This window comes from Aotus nancymaae, unplaced genomic scaffold (assembly GCF_030222135.1).
Source record: "Aotus nancymaae isolate 86718 unplaced genomic scaffold, 86718_ANA_hifiasm-v0.15.2.pri h1tg000025l, whole genome shotgun sequence".
NCBI classification, from domain to species: domain Eukaryota; kingdom Metazoa; phylum Chordata; class Mammalia; order Primates; family Aotidae; genus Aotus; species Aotus nancymaae.
The window spans coordinates 26,874,825-26,896,015 of NW_026988438.1; the positions used below are offsets into that span (position 1 = coordinate 26,874,825).

The following is a 21,191-nucleotide window of genomic DNA, read 5'->3' on the forward strand; positions in this document are numbered from 1 at the left end:
TCTCTATCCTTCGGATATCATCTCTGGGACCAAAACCTGCAGGAGCCTGTGGGGTGGAAACGGTGAGCACCCCGGCTTTCCACTCCTTGCCAGCCGGAAACAGCTCAGCCCCGGGGGCGGAACTCAGCGCCCAGAGGTCAGCCAGAGAAAAACAGTGGGGAGGGGCGAGGTACAGCCCGAGCCTGCAGGGGACCAGGGAGCACGGTGGCCTGGTGCACAGTTCTGGCAGGCCTCTCCTGTGTTCCCCAGTCCCAGGCAGCAGGGTAAAAAAGCTCCCCAGGACGTTCGCCTGGTGGCCACAGGTCCCTATGTGGACAGCGGCTAGGGGTGTGGCCCAGCCACCCACGTGGTTCTGGCGGGGTCAACATGGCGACGGAAAGCTGAGGGGGTGGGTGAACTCATGATTTATATTATGGGTAACCAACCTATGAATTGTAACATTTTATATATCTTTTTTCGGTTAGAGAAAAAGAGCGGGTAAAGAAATCCCTCTTGTTTTTTGGTCTTGTTTTTTTCTTGTCTTGAAAAACATACTAATAACCCCCACTCAACTTTCTGGGGCCAGGTGGATAAAATTAGTTAAACTGCATAGGTTAAAATATCTATGCAGGCATTTCAGAATCTAACAACTTTCATCAAGAAGCACATGAGAAAGTCTCTTAAGCTCAAAATCCTAGAAAAAAAAAACAGTGGCACAGGAACTAGAAGTGAGTAGCTCAATGGTGGGGAGGCAATGCAATCTCCAAAGATGTTTTAAACGACAGGTTAGAGTCTCAACATTAAAAAAGATAAGAGTAAAGCTAAAGACTTCTATTTGGTTAGAAATGAAACATGCGGGCCGGGCGCGGTGGCTCACGCCTATAATCCCAGCACTTTGGGAGGCCGAGGCAGGTGGATCACGAGGTTAAGAGATCGAGACCATCCTGGTCAACATGGTGAAACCCCGTCTCTACTAAAAATACAAAAAATTAGCTGGGCATGGTGGCGCGTGCCTGTAATCCCAGCTACTCAGGAGGCTGAGACAGGAGAATTGCCTGAACCCAGGAGGTGGAGGTTGCGGTGAGCCGAGATGGCGCCATGGCACTCTGGCCTGGGTAACAAGAGCGAAACTCCATCTCAAAAAAAAAAAAGAAAAAGAAAGAAATGAAACATGCACATACACAGAGAGAGAGAGTATGCAGAGGCTGGCTCTGGAAGGATCCCCAAGCACCTGGTGCAAAGGTTGTCTTCAGGACAGGACACAAAGTAGCTGGGGACAAGGGTAGGAGGGAACCTTTTACCATAGATACTTTTGGATGCTTTTAAGTGTGTAATTGCATTTTTAAAACGTTGTATGCAGCCAGGCATACACATCCTCACATAAGAGCAAAGTTCATCTCAATGAACACTGCTGCAATAATAAGCAAGCAGTCATGAGTACTAGAGAGGAAAAGAAATTAAGTTGAGGGTTCCCAGAAAAAAGACAATTAGTAAGAAAAGTCACTTGTTCCTAAGCTATATGTTGTCAGTCACCTCCAAAAGCTTCTCTGCCCACATATTTCCTTTGAAATTGTTGGTCCACCCAGACTATAATCAGTTCTGGAGGGAGATGGGGGCTGTGGCTGGGTGAAGAACTGCTGAGTTCATCTCTCTCTCTCTCTCTCTTATCTCTAGAGCCATCACAACTCATCTCTCCTCCTTCTGCTTATCTCACAGGCAGTATGATACTGTATTAGTCCATTCTCACATTGCTAAAGAAATACCTAAGACTGGGTAGTTTATGAAGAAGAGTTTTAATTGGCTTACAGTTCCGCAGGCTATACAGAAAGCATGGCTGGGAAGGCCTTAGGAAACTTCCAATCATGGCAGAAGGCAAAGTGGGAGCAAGCAGCATTTTCACATGGCCATCAGGAGAGAGAGCAAAGGGGGAAGTGCCACACACATTTAAACAGATCTCCTGAGAACTCACTCACTATCATGAGAACAGTAGGCGGGAGATCCACCCCCATGATCCGGTCACCTCCTACCAGGCACCTCCTCCAACACCAAAGATCATAATTCCACATGAAATTGGGGTGGGGACACAGAGCCGAACCATATTACATGCCAAGCAAGAATGGGACAGTGGGAATCGGAAGGCCCCCTCTGCCTCTCAGCAATTGTGCACTCTCTCTCACCATGTAAGATTTCCCATCTGCTAAATCAGAAGAATGATCACCACCACCTCAGGGCTGAATACAACTCTATCTATGAAAGCCTAAGATTAGTGGATTGTCTTTTCTTCCAAAGTATTCTCTAAAATTCTTTCACAATGTAGTTTGCATGACAGACAGACCTTTCAGGGGAAGGCAACTCAGTTCTTATTTGGGGCACAAAACCTGGGGCAAACAGCATCCAGGTTGATCAGATATAATAACTACCAGAGAATTTGGCCATGTCTAAAAGAAAGGAAAGCAGAGGTTGAGGAAAGAACCACTCTTTTGTTTCAGCGGCAATGCATGTTTACAGTTGCCAAAAGAAGTCTGGTTAAAAGTAAGCAACCAGAATGGCACATGGCTAACTCAGTCTTTCCATCTTAAAACATTTCAACAATAAACAATTCACTCTGCCACCACAGAAAGTGTGATTATTTTCATATAAGAGTTTTTGAAATGTTTATTTCTACATATGGTAAGTGGCTGCCTCCCTCCAAAACAACCACATAGCAATATTCTGAAAGGCATGATCATCTTCCAGGTCATTCTCAAAGCAGCACTGAGAAGGTCCCTCATTCATGACCTTTTACTGTACAAAAGGCAACCTATAATTAATAATGCTTAATCTATTACCATTATTCATAGTCCCCCTTTACATTGGTCAGTAATTGGTCTATGGAAATGAGCTCAATTCTTTTAAATTTCCCAATGCATGTTTTGCTCTTTAATTCTTATTTAATAGAACCTAGGGCAGTTGGTCTCATTTTGAAAATTGATGTGCAAATATTTATATTTTGCCTTTTTTTTTTCATTTCATGAGACATCATAGTATTTTTAAATCAAATATAAAAGTTAAACTATTAACAAATGCAACACATGGGATCATACCCCATAGAAAAACAAGACAACACACAGAAAAATCAAAGACGAGAAAAGGTTATGGAAAATAAACCCCACTTGACAAATGAAAATACTGGGTTTTTTTTTTCAATCCTTCATCAAACTCTTGTGGACAATTAATATTTCATGCTCTATATAAGGAAAGAAAATGGAATTTGACCTACAAATGTCTGAAACACACCTTATTCATTTATGATGTACTAATAACAAACATATATTCAGATAACAAATACATTATTGTTCAGAAAAGAACCCCACATTAAAGGGTGATTTTCAGTCCAAGTAAATACAGAAAAGCTGCCAAAACCATCTGTTTGACTCCCGATGATCTCATTTGTTTTCATCAAACAATATTGAGTTTTTTCAAATTAGATTAATCTTCTGCTCAGTTGTTAGGCAATTTGGATAAAAATGTGTAACTATTATTAGTATAAAAATAATCTCAAAAGCACAGTGAAATACTTGCCTGAGAGAAATTAGTTATCATTTACTTACTTTTTTGTTTTAAGGAATATTCTAGCTTCACAAAAGCTAAGGACAATTTGGTAAGCAGCACTATTCCATAAACACCTGGCCCATGGATTAGTAAATAATTGTTAAATTAATGAACGAATGGAACACATGAGCAATGCAATTAAACAAAACAGGAACACAAATCCATGCACACACAAACCTTTCTAAGAATACTTTTGAAATATGAACTTTCCTATTTCTGTCCTCAAGTAGATGTACTCTCCTACCATTGCCTCTTCAATATCAGCATCTTTTTCGGAGGAAAATAAGTCAAAGTCATGATAGGCTGTTATATTTTTGTCTGACCCTTCCACCCCTCCTCAAATAATCAACAAACAAACAAAAACTTATTACAGATTTGTTTTAATTCAGATTTGTTCAATTCAAGGAAGCCTAGAAACTGATACCTTAACAAGTTTCCCAGGTGATTTTGAGTGGCAGGCAATGACTAAGACCTATGTCATGCCTTTGTGTGTGCCAGAACCTTCACCTGGGAACCTTTTGCAGAGCAGCCCTTTCTTGAATGTGATTAACTTTTACTTGTTCATAAATATGCATTGCTCTTCTGGAAAGCATTCCCAGGCACATCCCCAATTCCTTGCCTGCTAGCTATCTTCCTTCTCTTCTGATATGGTTTGGCTGTGTCCCTACCCAAATCTTATCTTGAATTATAATCCCCACAATCCCCACATGCTGTGGGAAGGACCTAGTGGGAGGTAATTGAATCATGGGGGTGGTTTCCCTCATGCTGTTCTCATAATAATGAGTGAGTTCTCATGAGATCTGATGGTTTTATAAGTGTCTGGCATTTTCCCTGCTGGCTCTCAATCTCTCTCCTACTGCCCTGTGAAGAGGTGCCTTCCACCATGACTGTAAGTTTCCTGAGGCCTCCCTAGCCATGTGGAACTGTAAGTTAACTAAACCACTTTTCTTTATAAGTTACCCAGTCTTGGGTATTTCCTTATAGCAATGTGGAAATGGACTAACATACCTTCCCTCTGCACTTGGACATGACTTCCCAGAGAACTTCTCAACCAGATGGTACTTCTGTGTGTCCCCTCCATGAACCATCCCCCAACCCCAGTCCATGGAAAAATAGTCTTCCATGAAACTGGTCTCTGATGCCAAAAAGCCTGGGAACCACTGTGTTAAATGCTCTGAAAAATGAGGCTCCATTTATTTGCTAAGGAGACTCCACTGAATATTATGTTTTATATTTATATATATATTTATATAGATAAATATATATGTTTGTGTTAAAATTATTATAATTTTATTTCTAACATATATAATATATATAAATTCTTTGACCCTAAGACAATCATGCTTAGATATTATTTATTTTTAAAGTAAAGTATTATCAGCAAACTTCTCCATTACTATGATTCCTCACTAAATTGTTCTCATTGAGCAAGAACAGTCAAAACTTCAGCATGAATATGCAGGTGCTTGTTAGAGGACTTATCAGAAATGCAGCTGCTACTGCTGTCTCAGAATTTCTACTACACACTGATTTGTTGTTGTTGTTTCCTTCTATATGAATGCAGAATGCAAAAGAGTTACAGAGTGGTTTACTGGGATTTCTTGGGAGGCCAAACTCAGATTGGGTTAACACTCAGATCTGAGGGGCCTCAGGGAATGCTCTCGTGAGAGTCTCCCTCCAGTTCTTATTCCTTTACTATACAAGGCTCTTTGGTTTTAGCTTCTCACCTTTACTCAAACTCAAAGCTAAAATCCAAGGTACAACCTAACTGCCCAAAATGTGGTCAGAAACAACCAAATGAATGTTGGTGCATTCTTACAACAGAATCTTATGCATCTATTAAGGACAATATGTCCAAACAACAGAGGTTATGCCCTAATGTTAAGTGGGAAAAAATATAAATAATGCAATATGAGTAGTAAAATATCAACCCTGTAAACACTTTTACATGGGAAAATACAGAAATAAATATATCAAATGATAACAATTGTTACTTCTGGATGGTGAGATTCTTTTTTCCTGCTTTTCCACAGTTTAAACTATTTTTTGAGGATTCTCCTATGAGCATACGTTACAATTCCAATCAAAAAAAAACCAAAACTTTCCAAAATACTGGGAGTCTCCAGTACTTAAGAGTGAACAAGACTGTGTCCCTTAAAACCCCTGAGACAAGCACTGTATTATGCAGTAGAAAGAGAGAGAATGAAAGGTGCTTCTTTAACATCCACCCCACGGCACCTGAAAAGTCAGACTCATTGTATTTGTTCATTTTCAACACTGCTACACAGAACTGCCCAAGACTGGGTAATTTATAAAGGAAAGAGGCCTAATTGACTCACAGCCCAGCATGGCTGGGGAGGCCTCAGGAAATTTAACAATCATGGCGAAAGGTGAAGAGGAAGCAAGGCACTGTCTTCACAAGGCAGCAGGAAGGAGCAGTGCCAAGCAAATTGGGAAGAGCCTCCTATAAAATCATCAGATCTTGTGAACAGCATAGGGGAAACCACTGACACGATTCAATTACCTCCCCTTGAGGTAATTGAGAGACCTATGGTCTCTCCCTTGACATATAGGTATTATGAGGATTAGACTTCAAGAAGAGATTTGGGGCGGACACAGAGCCAAACCATATCCCCCATTCAGGAATCCCTCTCATGAAGATCCGCCTCAGGGAAGGGCAGGACTCTTGACCTCCCACCAATGCCTTGGGATTTCCATTAGGAAGAGAACTCAGGACATTGTACTTGCTGGCCTATTCTTGGGTCCAGTTTGGTTAGAAGAGGCTTATCATCTTAAGCCAAAAAAGAATGTTCAGGAAATGTGTTTGTCTTGGGTATCTCTTTCCCTTGAAAGATTAGGATAAGAGAAGGAATGGGTGGTGATAAAGGAACTAGCAGGTCAAGAAGGAAAGAAGGCTACACACTACAGCATGACAAAGTTCCCTACCACACGACCAATCATGGAGCCGCAAACGGAGAGCCTGTGAAGCATGGCAAAGGCACCAATTATACTTCTATTACCTGAGAGATGGTGACATGCAATACAATGAATGCATCTTTCCATATTAGTCCCTCTAACACAATTGTCCTCGTTTTTTGTTTTTGTCTTTTTTTTTTTTTGAGATGGAGTTTCACTCTGTCACCCAGCTGTAGTGCAGTGGCATGATCTTGACTCACTGCAACCTCTGCCTCCTGGGTTCAGCAATTCTCCTGCCTCCACCTCTCCAGTAGCTGGGATTTTAGGCACCCACCACCACACCTGGCTAATTTTTGTATTTTTAGTAGAGACAGGGTTTCATTATGTTGCCCAGGCTGGTCTCAAACTCCTGACTTAAAGTGATCTGCCCACCTTGGCCTCCCAAAGTGCTGGGATTACAGGCGTGAGCCACAGTGCCTGATCCTGCTGTCCTGATTGAACAAATGAGGTGATGAGATCAAGGGAGGGTCCATATCTCCCCCTGCTCACATGGAAATGTGGTAGATGAGTTTCCTGAAGCTTAAGACAATAGACATTTATTGTCCCACAGTTCTGGAGGCTAGAAGTCCAAGATCAAGGTGTCGGCAGGGCATGCTGCCTCTGAAGGCACTTGGGAAGAATCACTCCTTGCCATTTCTAGATCCTGGAGGCTCTGGGCGCTCTAGGCTGGTGGCAGCATCACTCCAGCTTCTGCTATGCTTTGTGTGTCTCTATCTGTCTCTATTTCTTCCTCTTCTTATAAAGACACCAGTCACGTTGAATTTGGAGCCACTCAAATTCAGTATGACTTCATCTTAATTAACTGTATCTGCAAAGGGCCTAGTTCCAAACAAGGTCACATGCTAAGATTCCAAGTGGATGTGAAATTTTGGGGAACACTCTGCCACCCCGTACACGTGGATTCTGATTCAACAGGGTGACTCCAGAGCCCACACCCTGAACACTGGGCTAATGCTGCCTCCTGTGTGCCCCCAAGCTGTGAAGCACTGTTGACATATCGACAGTGTGAAATCCCCAGGGAGCTGACCATCTACATAAAACACAGAGGGGAAAAATCACACCACTGCAGTATCCGTGTGGGCTTCTGGAGGTCATAGAAATCTAAAGGGGAACAGGTTAGATAAGGGCTGGGCAGCTTGAACACAGGCAGCACCCAGATAGGTTGGGGAAAAGACCTGGGCTAAGGCCAAGAGAGAAGTGAGACCAGGAACAGCACATTCCAGACAGAGCATGGGGCTGGAGGGCAGTGGAAAATGAGGCTGGAGTAAGGAGACATTAGAGATGCTTCAAAGACAGGCAAAGGGACTTAGATCTACTTTAGATGGAAAGGAAAATTTTAGGACCAAAATGATAAAGTACAGGCTTAAAGACTTCTCTGGCAGAGGTGGGCAGGGTGAGCGTGGAGCCTGGAAAAACTGAGTGTTGAAACTTGTTGACAAAATATGTTCATGTGCGTGTGTACAAATATGCAGGGCATGGTGATTGCCTCTTCTCTACAACAATTTAACAACCTGCCTTAGACAATAAACCAAATATGCAGATGCTCACATAGTTTCAGCTCTCTTCCAGGAGAGCACCCTTCCTTCCAGCCCCAGACACACACACACACACACACACCCCCACCCTCTCCTCCCCACTCGCGTGCACCCCAGCCAAGAGCTGAGTGAAAAGAAAGGTGAGAGAAAGAGAAATAAAAATGCCTGAAGCAGCAGCCAGGAGAGAAGACGGCCAAGACATCCATCACCTTTGCACTGCTCACAACACGCTCCCCTCTGCTTGATGGCCAGGGCGCAGTCTCGGGACAGCACAGGGCACTTCTCTCTCTTACATGTCACTTCCTTGTTCTAGGTAAAAAGAGACAGGAGACATTTGAAATAAACATCAAACAGAATTCCCCAAATCCTAACACATGGTAGAGGTTTTCCCAGCCCGTCTCTTATGTTGCCTTTACTTGGCAAGAAAACACTGTGAGACCAAATAGGATTTTGCTGTCTCTGAAACAGAAATTCCCACCCAGGAACGCAGGACTTTGGAGATCAGAGTCGGATGAGAGGAGATGAAAAGTCCCTTCTTTAAAAAGCCAGCTTCACCTAGATAACCGATTGCCAAGGGAGAAGTTGTCTCCCGCTCTGTTCTAAGGTTTCTTTTTAGTACACGCTACAGAAACGATAATATTTATGTAAACCATATTTTGCCTGTTTGGCTACCTGAGCCAGGACTACATCGTGAGAACAAAAATATTTTCACATGGCTGTCCAACAATCCTTAATAGTAGAGTGCATTAAAACGCAGAAATCTAAAGTTCCAACTCAAATAATGACAAAATTGAGTATTGAATCAGCTCGGTAAAAGAAAAAATAATATTCTACATTCCAAGCAGAGACACGGTCGTCGGTGTTTTGTAGCTGTGGGACAGCTGCGTTACATTAGCACTTACGCTAATGAAAGTGTGGTGAACATTTGCATCTTTGGTTTTTTCCTGAAAGGTTAGCTGTTAAAATGTCTTAGAGAAGATACAAATGTGACTGTGTATGTCTGCTTGTATGTGAATTGTATGCACCTGAACCAAAAATACTGTCTCAAAAATTCAACACAATGTGAGCTTTACCAAGTGGTGACCACATGCTAGGTGCTTTCATTCTCACTCAAATTCTGTGAGGTCAGTATCATTATCCCCATTTCACAAACAAGAAAACCGCTGCTCAGAGAAGGCAGCTGACTTTTCCAAGAGTACCCAGCTTTCCAGTGGGAGAGATGGAATTCAAGATGAAGACATAAATGTGTGCACACCTATGCCCTTCCCTGGGTGACAGCAAGGACTACGAGTGCCTGATTTGGAGGCAGGTTGGAGAGGAGTAACTGGCCAGCTCTGCTCACCTTGAAATGAATCGACAACTGTCTTGGAATATGCATTAATAAAACAGAAATCCAGACTCGGCCCTGACAACAAATTTGAGACACTCCTCAAGTATAACCAGTATGCTTCAATGTCATGAAACTAAGGAAGATCTCACCATTTTTTCCTCAGAACCAAGGAGATACATGGAAGCCTGCAGGGATGTGTGTGTGTGTGTGTGTGCGCGCGCGCGTGCGCGCATGCACACATGCACATGTGTGTGTCCCTGAGTGCTTTGTGTGTGTACATGTGTGTATGTGCGTGTGCCTGCAAGCTTGTGTGTGTGCACGTATGTGTTTGCATGTCTCTGTGTGTGTGTGTGTGTGTGTGTGTGTGTGTGTGTGTGTGTGTTGGAGTCTGGGAGCCCAAACCAAGCTCAAGCACCACGGTCCAACCCTAAGGTAGTTCTAAAATAAAACTTGTCACCTTCTATGCCGCCCTGAAATTCCCTGCGAGTTCCAGAGCCCCCCAAGACGCTTCCAGGGTCTAATTCTAAAATAAATCTAGGTTGGGCCATCTCCTCTCCTCTCAAAGATCAGAACATCTGCGAGTCCCAGAACCCCACTCCCTCTGACTCATAGTCACAACTGCCCGAGAGTGAGTTCTATGGGGAGGGTTGGGCCTTGCCTTGCCTACAGCTGTTCCCACATCAGTCCTGTTATTTCCCTACCCCATGGCTTTTGCAAGACCAACTGAGGCACAGAAACAATAAGCCATGACCAGCGTTGCTCAAACTTGTCCACTGAATAGTACACATAGAAAACGACTCTCATTTCAGTTAAGGAACACTGGGATGAACGTGGTGAATATTCCTGAATAGTCCCAGGACTTGTCCAACACCCAGAGAAAGGAGATCAAACCACAGTTACCTGCACCCCGCACCTGCAGGGATTGCTGCTACTGTTTTGTTTTTTCTGGTTCTCCTTATGATGGGAGGGTGACCTGACTCATCCATCATCCAGTCTCTCTCTCTCTCTTTCTTTTTTGGGGATCTGTATATGGTGCGTGCCCGCAAGGGACTAACCTCATTTACCCCTAAAATCCTGTGAGATAGTAGCCTTCATCCTTAGCTGCAAATTAGTATCCCCTGTGGAGTTCTTAACAAACACTGGTGTGGTCTCCCAACCCCTGAAGCTCAGATCTGGTTCATCTAAGGACCAGGCATGGGTATTTGTTCAAGTTCCCAGGTAATTCCAACAAACGTTGGGTTGAAAACCACTGCTGTTGGGAAAGTGTTTCTGTGGCCACTGGGGCTGAGCTGGGATAAGGAGCTGTCCACAGTCCCTTTGTGAACAGCAGACCTACAATCTGAAGCCAAGCATGCTGGCCCCACGTCCCCCAGAACTCCTTCCTTCACCCCGTCTTCTCCATGATGATGGTGGCATCAAGGCTAACTATAAGTCATGGTCCTTAGATTTATTTTTATAATTTTTTTCTTAAGCTACAAAAGTCATACATTGTTATGGCAACCATTCAAATTAAAGAGACATATTTTTTAAAAATTAATAATCTCCCCCACTCCCGCCAAAGTCATTAAGGACTTTCTTTTTTCCACACAGACATGTATTTAATAACTATAGAAATCCAAAAGAATTAGCATCAAATCTTGAAGTTGTGAGTAAAGCTGCGGATTGGCTTGACCAGGCTCAGCCACTGAGCTGCCTCAATGGCCAAAGAACAGGATATAACTATGCGGACTTCTATGTTGTCTTAATCTCATTGTATGTATTATGTATTTAGTTTCAATAAAGCATTTGTACCAACGGTCCGGAGCTACAAAGGAATGTGTAGTGATTCTGAGTACGACGTAGACCTATGCAGCAGAGCTATGGAGGAGAAGATTAACAAAGTCCTATCTTCCAGTACCAGGACGGTCATGAGTGGCAGTCCCATCCAAACAGGTCACTCGGGCTAGAAGGCTGGACCCTGCCCTCTCTGTCTCTGAACTATGACGGGTTCTTGCTCCCTCCGGGGTATATATGCTCTTTGGCACTGTTGACAGTAACTTTGTTTTGAAAAGCGTAGTTCTTGCAAGCTATATTTTGATACTGACTCTCCCACCCCAGGACAATTGTGAAAGGAACTTCATTAACAGAGCTTCCGTTACCAGAACTTTTTGGCTTTATGCATTCAGCAAACCTGGCTGCAGCCCTAGCCAAGGGCCACTCCCAAGCTCATCTCCTCTCTGAAAGGAAGAATCTTCAGATACAGAGAGTTCAAAGCTCTAGGGGCAGTCAAAGTGAAGACTTAATCTGGGATCTGATAAATGGGAAGGTACACACTCGCTTAAATATAGAAACTCTTTGCTGACTTAGAAACCTGGGAGCCGGTCAGAATCCATCACAGGATCCCAAGATTCGTAATAAATAGCTTGTAATTACAGTCCAGCATAAAAGTTATTCCAACCAGATGGTTTGTAGATTCACATCTGGAATTTTTTTTTTTGTACATACACAGAAAGCAAACCTAAACCTTAGCTGTAGGTTCAGTGGGTTTCTCCCCCTCTGATTACACTGGAGGTTTTTAAATATCCTATCAACGGTCGCATTGGTACAGAACTGCCATATCTGATCATCGCCCTGGTGTCTGATTGGTGTGGATGTGGAGTATGTCTTTGGAATCCCCAGCCTTCCAAGAAAAAAAATTAAAAGCTCAGGGAATTGCTGGTGAGAGCCTGGTTTCCTCCATATCCTTAATTGAGTCCAGCAGCTACAGAGTAAATTCAAACACAGGTTAATTAAGAGCACTCCATTCGCTTTCCCAATTTTGCCAAGAGACAAAAACACTTGTCCTGGAGCCAGTGGCTCTGGTGAGAAGTGGCACACGCAAAGCCAGGCCTTCAGGACTCCCTCATCCCCGAGCTGCCTCATGCCTACACGCACTACGTGTCATTCACCGCCGCGGCTCGAGGTCGTGGCTCATTCTGTCCACATCTTCATTCAAGAAACATCTTCTAATACTGGCTCACACTTACTGAACTCGTTCTATGTGTGTTCAGGCTCTGTGCTAAGAATCTTATGTGCATTTTTTACACCATAAATTCCTCATGATCGCCATCTTACAGAAGAAGGATCAAGGTTAGGAATCTTGCCCAGGATCGCCGAAGAGACAGATCTGGAATACTAATAGAGATCTGTCATTAAATGCACTTTGCTACTTCCCAGGCTTTCAGAATACAGAAGAGAACAAAACAATGTTCCTGCCCCGAGGCCCCAGGGGAGATTGGTGCCTTCCTGGTGGCTCCAGACAGGAACTCTCTAACAAGAGCAGAGCGACTCCAGGAGCCTGTGTCATGGCCAACCACGGGAAGGTCTGCAGACACCAGCTGTTTTCTGGTAACAAGGAAAGTCGTTCCAATTTGGATATCAACGGGGATGTGCCTATCATGCCTCCAAAACTCAGACTGGCATCTTCAAACAGTTTTCCCCAAATTCCAGCTTGGGTTTAAGTCTTCTCAGATCTAAACAAGAGAAATAGTGGTAAAAATGCACTCAAGGAAAAGGTCAGAACCTAACGGATGAATAAGAGCAATAAACCTCACTGCATCTTTCATCCTCAGCCTCCCGTGTGTCCCTCTTTCTAGGGTTGCCAGTGTTGCCAGTCAGCGGTCTACCTGTTGTCGAAGGTGTCTGTCTGCACTACTGCCTCCTTTTGGGAAAATCGTTAACCGATTCTCTAACATTGATCAAATACATCAAAACCCAAAACATAGCCCCTAGAGGCACATTAAATGAAGTGTCAACATGAAAAACTAAAAGGGGGCATAGGGAGTAAAACATTTTTTGAAAATCAACATGACTGGCAACAAAGCTCTATAAGGATGTGAGCCAAACCACAGCTCCAGCCGCAAGCCAAGTTCAAACAGGATTCCGGCAACCAGTTTGCTGTGCCTGAGATCTGCCACGCGATGGCAGCACAGAGTGCCCTGGTCTCCTGAATTGCAGCCATGAGACCGCCAGCGCCTCGGGAGCATTTCCCGGTGTCTGGTGTGGAGGGAAATGAGCTCTCCCGTGAGCAATAGCGCGGAGGGGTACTGAGAAGATAGCAGACCACCACTGCGCAACGTTCTTGTGTGCCTTCTTTTGAGATGCTTCTGTTCTATTCCAAGCCCCAATGTCTTGAACGTATTTTTTTTTTCCAAAGATTCTTCCAGAACCAATCCTACCATGGAATACGAAAAGTATTCCCTGACCTTTCATTTATAATAAAAAATAATAGAATCAAAACCTAGAGAGGAAAACACAGCAGCTAATAAGATGAAGGTAGGATCCTTTATTTTTAGACTATGAAACACCATCACAGAAGAGTGGACATGAAAATACCTCATGCCTGCCTGCTGATCGTTCATTTGATGAGCCATGCTACGAAGGTGGCAGATCAGCACGAGACCCTTCCCCTAGATGATGGCATTATTTTCTCTCCATCCCTGTCTCTGATGACAGCAAAGCCTGCCTGGGAGGCAAACAGCTGTCATTTGGCAAACTAACAAATTCAAAGTGGCAGATCCTTTTTCAGAAAATCAAGAAGGCTGTGAGGTTGTGCTATGTTTTTCTGCCCGAGTGAACAATACTCAATATGTCAATGAAGCACACAGGCCAGGTAGTGTGACTTCAGGGAATAAAGCGACATAGTCCCCTGTCATTTCATTGCGGTAGTCTTTTTTAGAGAAGAGCTTACAGATTTTGCTGCCTTCAAGAATTCCCCACCAAAATACAAATACCCCTGGAGGTAGACCCACATTTATCCCAAATAGCCAATTTCCTATGTTATCAGCTCCTAGGACAGATGCCCCAGCCTGGCAATTTTGAGAGGAAATGTCGCTTAGCCGTGGAGGCTCCAAAGGTGAAAAACAAAGCCTTGGCACATGACAGAAATCATGCAGCAAGGGTCCCAGTCTCCAGAAACCTACAAGCTCTTGAGGAATAAGACAACAGGCATCAACAGATCACACAAACACTGCGGTGTAACCTCCGGCACAGCAAGAAGCATGAAAGAGAATCTCACCTTGATTTGAAAGCCATCATCCTTGGTGAGCACAAACAGGACACTTTCATGCTTACTCAAATGTTTATCAGAAAATTTACACGATAGTGTTCCACGTGGAGAGTCTCAAGATGGCTCAAATAGGAATTTGTTGTTAGGCATATGGATGTCTTATTTCAAGTGCCTCAAGGAGGAGGGAGCAGGGGAAGCTGATCCCACATCAACGTGTATATTCTCATTGGAATTTCTAGTCTCTCTGTGTATGAAGTCAAAGAGGTCAACTTCTCCTTGAAGTATTCCCGTTGTAACACAATTCCAGATCCCAGAGAGCCAAAGGGAACTTTATAGCACTTTTGAATACAGGTCACAGTTTCTCCCAGACAATATTATACTACTCATAAACAGAAGAATAATACTTCATGTTTACATAGCACCTTTCTTCTAAAGAGCTCTGTAGACATTATTTCATTAATCCTCACAGGTTTCTTAAGATTTGCAGACGGAGAAATGGCACACAATGAAGCTAACTGTCTCAGATCTCTCAAAGAAGCAGCGAGCAGTGGACCTGGGAACATAACCAGTTCCCAGTCTGGCTTATGGGACTAGCTGGGAAGGTTAGTTCATAACGCACAGCACTAAAATGTATAGGAGTATCATATTCAAATTAGGTTAGCTCCAATAGGACTGTTGAGATTTTAGGAATAGACCAGTATGTAGTTAAGCTAGTCTGCAGATTTTTCTGGACAGACCACCAGGGTCAAACAGATGAGGTCTCCTGCCACATTTCTGCCCTGGTATGAGATAACCTATGAGAGGTGCCATGGAAGGGATCAGCCAGGATTTGGGCAAGCAGACCTGATTTGAAGCCTTCAAGGTTCTAGAATGAAGAGATGGAAACAAAAGGTAAGAAAAGAAGTGTGTGGCAGCAACCAAAGACCCAAAGGGGCCAGATTTCATTGCTTTTCCTTGCGGCAGGGTCTTGCTCCATCACCCATGCTGGAATGCAGTGGCACAGCCATGGCTCACTGCAGCCTCAACCTCCCAAACTCAATCTCTTGTCTCAGCCTCCAGAAGTAGCTGGGACTACAGGCGTACACCATCACAGTTGGCTAATTTATTTTTATTTTTTTGTAGAGATAAGGCCTCACTATGTTTCCCAGGCTGGTCTCAAATTCCTGGACTCAAGCGATCCTCCCACTTTGGGCTCCCAAAGTGCTGGGATTACAGCTGTGAGCCACTGCACCCAATGAGATTTCGTTGCTTATCAGCAGTTCTGATCATTGGAAATGGTAAAATAAAGTGATGACCTCTCTACAACCTTTGGTCAGAGGAAATCCTTAACAAGTGAGCATGAACTCACAGAGAGGACAGAATGCAAGCTTGTACCTGCTCCAGCCTGTCTCCTTTGGACAAAATCTGTTCTCAATCTCTTGGAAAAAAATAGCGGAACATGGGTGGGGGGCCCTGAGATGGCCCAGTGGTTGCCAATGGCAGTATTAAATTTGATTGATGATTTATTATTTTAATTAAGCTTTTCCTTGCTCATTCTTCATTAATGATAGGAAAATTGACTTCCCCATAACTCTTACACAGAAATATCTGGAAGAAAAAAATAAAAGGCAGATTGATCAGCCACGAAGCCTAAGCATACAAGCACAAGGCTCTGGGTCATATCTCTCGACTCAACAGAACTTGAAAAAAATAGAGAGAAAGACAAAATGAATAAAAACTTTCTAAGGTGAAGAAGATGAAGCTGAAAGGGAAAGGGACGCAAACTTCCCAGCTGAAAGAAGTGGTTTCCCCCAAGACCTCCTTCCCAACTGAGTTTAGTCCAAGAGATGGGAGGTGTCAACTGTGGCCGCTGCATACTATGCCACAAGCCTTTAAGGTAAAGTGGCATTTCCAGACCTTTCTGCAACCCCAGCCTCCACTGCTTTTGCGAATCCCTTCCATGGTCAGGGCCACAAACAAAGCTGATCCATCTCTAACCAAACAATGAAATAACATACCGTTTTTTGCAGGTAGGTTGCTGAACTATTAAGAATAGTAACACTCCACATTTATAGAAAACCTATTACATCCCCCACCACGCTGAATGTGTTTTGTGTATTTTGTCATTTAACCCTTGCAAAAAGCCTGAAGAAGGCACTGATTTACCTCCCACCCCATCTTATAGGTAAGTAAACTGAGGCACAGAAAGGTTAAATGGCTCCCACTGAGGTTTATGTAGCCAGGGCAGAGATTCAAACCCAGGACTCTGATAGCAAAGCCTATGATTTCATCACTATGCTATACAGCTTGGTTTAGAGGCTAAACGAGCCACCTTTCTCTAAGAATTTAAATGTTTGCCTTTGTTAAGCACCCCATTCTCAGACCTTTATAAACCTCGGTGCTTTATAGTTTCATTTTGAACACACGAGTAAAAATAGTGCCTTTTAGGAAAGACAGATTAAGTCTCTGACTTAAAAACTCAAAACAAGTCCCAGTCTCTGAGTGCCTGGTCATTTGCAAAGCTGACCAAAACCTGGACCCAAACCTGCCAAGTCCTCTCATTTCTTCTTTGACTTGAGCAGGAGGGCGTACTCTCCTGGGAGGCTTGCAGCATCCCACGGCCATAATTTTGTAGAGTTAATGTTAAAATGTCTTGCAAGAATATCACGCAATTCATTGCACTCCATCTGGGAGTGTTATTCTTTTTCCCTCCTGTCTAGGCTCAATGAGTCTTTACCCCAGAGACCCAGGACCTGGCAAACACCGCCTCCTCTGGCCCAGTTCACAGTGCAAACTCTGAACAAAGCTGCCCTTGAAGCTCGACCATTTAAAAAGACTTTATGAAGCCCACTGGGGCCCCCCGATTATTTTGCAACAAGTCATATCCCATGAAGAAATTCACTTCTCTGCAACACAAAACAGAGGGAGATTAAAGAAAAAGGCAGGGGGGTGGAGGAAAGAAGTAAGAACCCCTGCGGTTCTGTCTGGCCAGAATCGTGTCTTTTAGTACCCATATCCTCTACAAAGACGATGTTCTGATGATGTATGGCCCTAATACATCACTAAATGACAGTGTTCTCCTGATCCTATACCTTGAAAATATGACACGTGCCAGCAGAGGCAACAGGGGATTAATAAGGAGGCCCTTCTGATATTTACGTTACCTAACATTTCCATTTTTTTAAGGGGCTTTAGTTTGTTGGAGGGATTTTTTTTGGGTCCTATTCGGCTTAAGGGTTTAGGCCGGCTTTTTTTTTTTTTTTTTTTTTTTGGCTTTTTCAAGAAACTCACGGAACAAAGAAACACAGCCCATTAGAGTGTCCCGGCCGCTCAAGTAGAGGTCTGATTTAAAACAGGGCAGTGTCAAACGGCTCCTCATTCTGTTTAATCATATTTTGAAATAGAACCAAAACATTAGAGATGGCAGAACACAAAACAACAACCACCAAATAAAAATAGTAGCCCAAAGAAAGTAGCACTGCCTGTTTCTTATTAGACCGCACATCATATAAGCAAAGGGCCTGCTGGCAACGGCACATTCGCGTAACTGGAGCGGACGGAACATGCAGAGCCAGGGATTAAACCCTGTGGGCCCTGCCACAGATGCAGCTCTGCCACCATGCTCAGTTCCCAAAAGCAAACCTAAAAACCAACAGGTAGGTTGCATCCCACTCTGCCAGTGGACAGAAGCCAGGCATGTGAACCGAGAGGGGTCATGGTGGCAGCCTGCCTTTGTGTGGCCCAAATGCCTCAGCCAACCCTTCTCTCTTCCTAACAGAAGGGACTCCAACAGCTGGGATGTGGGATGGGGTCGGTGCTGCAGAGAACACTTCCCAAAGACTCCTGGGAAGAATTTGCAGGCCAGGGGTGAGAGAGAAGGAAGCCCTGCAAAGCGGTGCGGCTTCACACGCAGGAGGCCGGGCTGCCTCCTCAGTACCTCTGGTTATTTTACACCGCTGGGTGCCCTTCAGCACATGACGAATAATAAATCTGCTTCTTCCTCTGCCCAAAAGGAAAACAAAAAAGAAGGGGGCGATGAAATTCTATGAATATTTTTGTGCCTTTCTGGTGAGTTCTTTTGAACTAGGTAGAAGATGATAAACCACATATTGAGGGTCCAACTCCAACTACCCTGTAGGATCCAGGGCTCAGAAGGCATTAGTGGGGCTTTCCAGTCTCGGGGGGACAGTGCAGAATCTTCTGGCCAGGTTGGCGGGGGTTTTGGAGGGAGGTGGGAATGGTGGTAAAGAGTTGAAAGTGGTAATAAAATTAGGTAACTCCATAGGAAAGCTCGAGACCTGACATTAAAGAAAGTGATACCTGGAGATGTTATTTTGACAGCCCCCTTCTTGACTTACTGCAATATAGGAAGTTGGGCTGCCTGGTATCAAAAGACATATGACTCAATGGGCCTTTGAAATACACACAGAAATTACTCTCTGTCAAGGGTAGAAGAAGAATGAGCACATACAAAACACAGAAACCAAATGTCTTAGATTCCCTTGGCAATTGGTGGTGGCAAAACCACTTCTTTGCGAGGCCAGCCCTGGAAGGTTGTCACTCTTGTCGTCACACGTGTCTCATTCCTGGATCACGTACCTACAGTGAACTCACCAGGTCCTCAGGTGTCCCTCATTCATGTGGGTCAACAACAAGCCACGGAGCCAATGAAACAGATTTTTCATGGATTGCCCCGTGAAAGCCCACGTGCTGTTGGGAGTTACAAAAATACCTGATCTTGACAAGTAAATGAAGCTGACATCCCAGGGAATAGGCAGGGAGGAGGAGCCGCTCATAGCCCATCTGTCATTTTGACAAAGTAACTTTCTGGTCACCAGTGAGACACTTTTAAAGACATCTGCACAATTGACCCCGACCACCGGCAATCACAGAGACTTTCAAAGGTACCCCTGGGACAAAAAGCCGATCGGCTTTAGAGCTGGATCCTACAGTCCTCCCTCCAGGTTACACTAAGAGTAGGGTGACACCTCAGTTGCTGGAAAGATCTTTGCTCCCAGGCGATCTTTACATTGGTACCAACTATAGAGGGTGTCCTGTTAGCCCAAGTAATGACAGATACGGAAGCAAAGGAATAGGAGCTCTCTAGCTGGCTAGAAGTTCACAGAACTGAAAATGTCAGCCTTGGACAGCATCCCCCATATGAAGGCAATTCTGTGAGCTATGGTGGGTCTGACTCATTCACCAAGGCCATTAGCACTGTGTTCTCTTCACCAAAGTTTTCCCAAGGGCCACATGCAGATGTCAGAAAAAAAACTGGAGAAGCCACAGATTTATTTCCTCTGTTTAGAATGTAATTTTAATCCACTAGCGTCCATTTGTAAACTCATTAAACCATCAAAGAATGCCAACTTTGCAAATAATCCATTTCTAAGATTAAGCTGTTATAAAAAAAAATGAGAGCGGCCAATTACCCACAAAACATCATCAACATAAACTTGTTGCTGAAGGGATTCACAACATGTGCCCATTTTTAAAAGGAAAATATAAACCACGATTAGAACCCTTAATTGTTAATTTTAACAAGGGTTCCATCACAAAACAGCTTCCACACATCTAAAATAAGGCAAAAGTGTCTGCAGAAAAACAAATGGCCATGAGAAACACGTGGCATTGGGGCTATAAACTTGGATTTTTCTGCAGGTCAAAACTTTGCACTGCAGATTTCAGTTCTATCTGACCAAAAATCAATGAATCTGTTTAATATTTTGAGCCCGTGCTGCAGGCCAGGCACTATGCCAGGTTTTGATGGGAACAGAAAATATGAATCAGACACATCTTCTGCCCTAGAAGAGCTTACAGTCCAAGAGGCAGAGAGACTAAAGCATAAACACAGCACAGGCACCTCCCATGTTGCAACATGAGAGGCAAGTCGTGCTGGTTACCAGCTCAGAGAAGCGCAGAGGCGAGCCGGGAACTGTCAGTTTCGACCAAATTCCACTGCTACAAACTCCTTGAAATCATCCAGAGTCTCTTGGTTCTTTAGACACTACGTGGGCCATTGAAATGAGCCTTTAAAACATTCTGTTATACAATTATCTCACTGAGACAGAATTTGACCTACATCTGTCAGCATTTTGGGATCTGACAATCCACAAATGAATCTCCTTCCGTGATGACATTCCAATGTGCTCCAACTGAAGTGTAGCAACCTCGCTCGGTGTTTTGAGCAGGTGAAGAGTTTGTTTCACATATATCACGAGAAAATAAGGGGTGCTTATCTTGTGCCATGATTTTCTTGCTCTATGAAATTGTAATATTTAACACACTTTGCTAGTCTTTCATCTATGTTTTAGCTAAAATATAAAACACAACATACTGGATTTTAACTTAAATTCTACAACCAATAATTATCATGCTACCAGGTCCACCATGAGTGGTAATATCTATTTTTTAAAAAAGGTTTTCTATAATTTTATTCTAGAATGATATTACTCATTGCACAGTTTGTTATGATTACATTAGTGTTTGGTGGAGATGGCTTTTCATCTCTCAGTAGATTTGTTTAGTTTTCCCACCATCAAACATGATACCCAAAATAGTGTAAGCAATGAAAAGGGCAAGTCATCAGGACAGAAAAAGCAAAGTTTAGAGTAGAAAGAAAAGTTCATCATTTATTTTGGGGAAGAGAAATAGTTAGATCTTCAAATTACCAAATCAAAAAATTAAACCTAAATGGCACAGATGAATTAGCCCAACAAATATGCACTGAACGGGCCCAGCACTGTCCCGGGTACTGATGATACAAATGAACATG

The 21,191-nt window shown here is 43.5% G+C and overlaps 1 protein-coding gene across 1 annotated transcript in view; it reads right to left on the bottom strand.

Moving 5' to 3' along the window:
* Window positions 1-21,191, bottom strand: part of BMPER (BMP binding endothelial regulator) — a 236,716-nt gene that overhangs the window by 196,160 nt on the left and 19,365 nt on the right. The window contains exon 3 of the mRNA XM_012461299.3: window positions 8,291-8,390. Within this exon, the coding sequence (XP_012316722.1) occupies window positions 8,291-8,390 (100 nt within the window). The remainder of the gene's footprint in view (window positions 1-8,290; window positions 8,391-21,191) is intronic.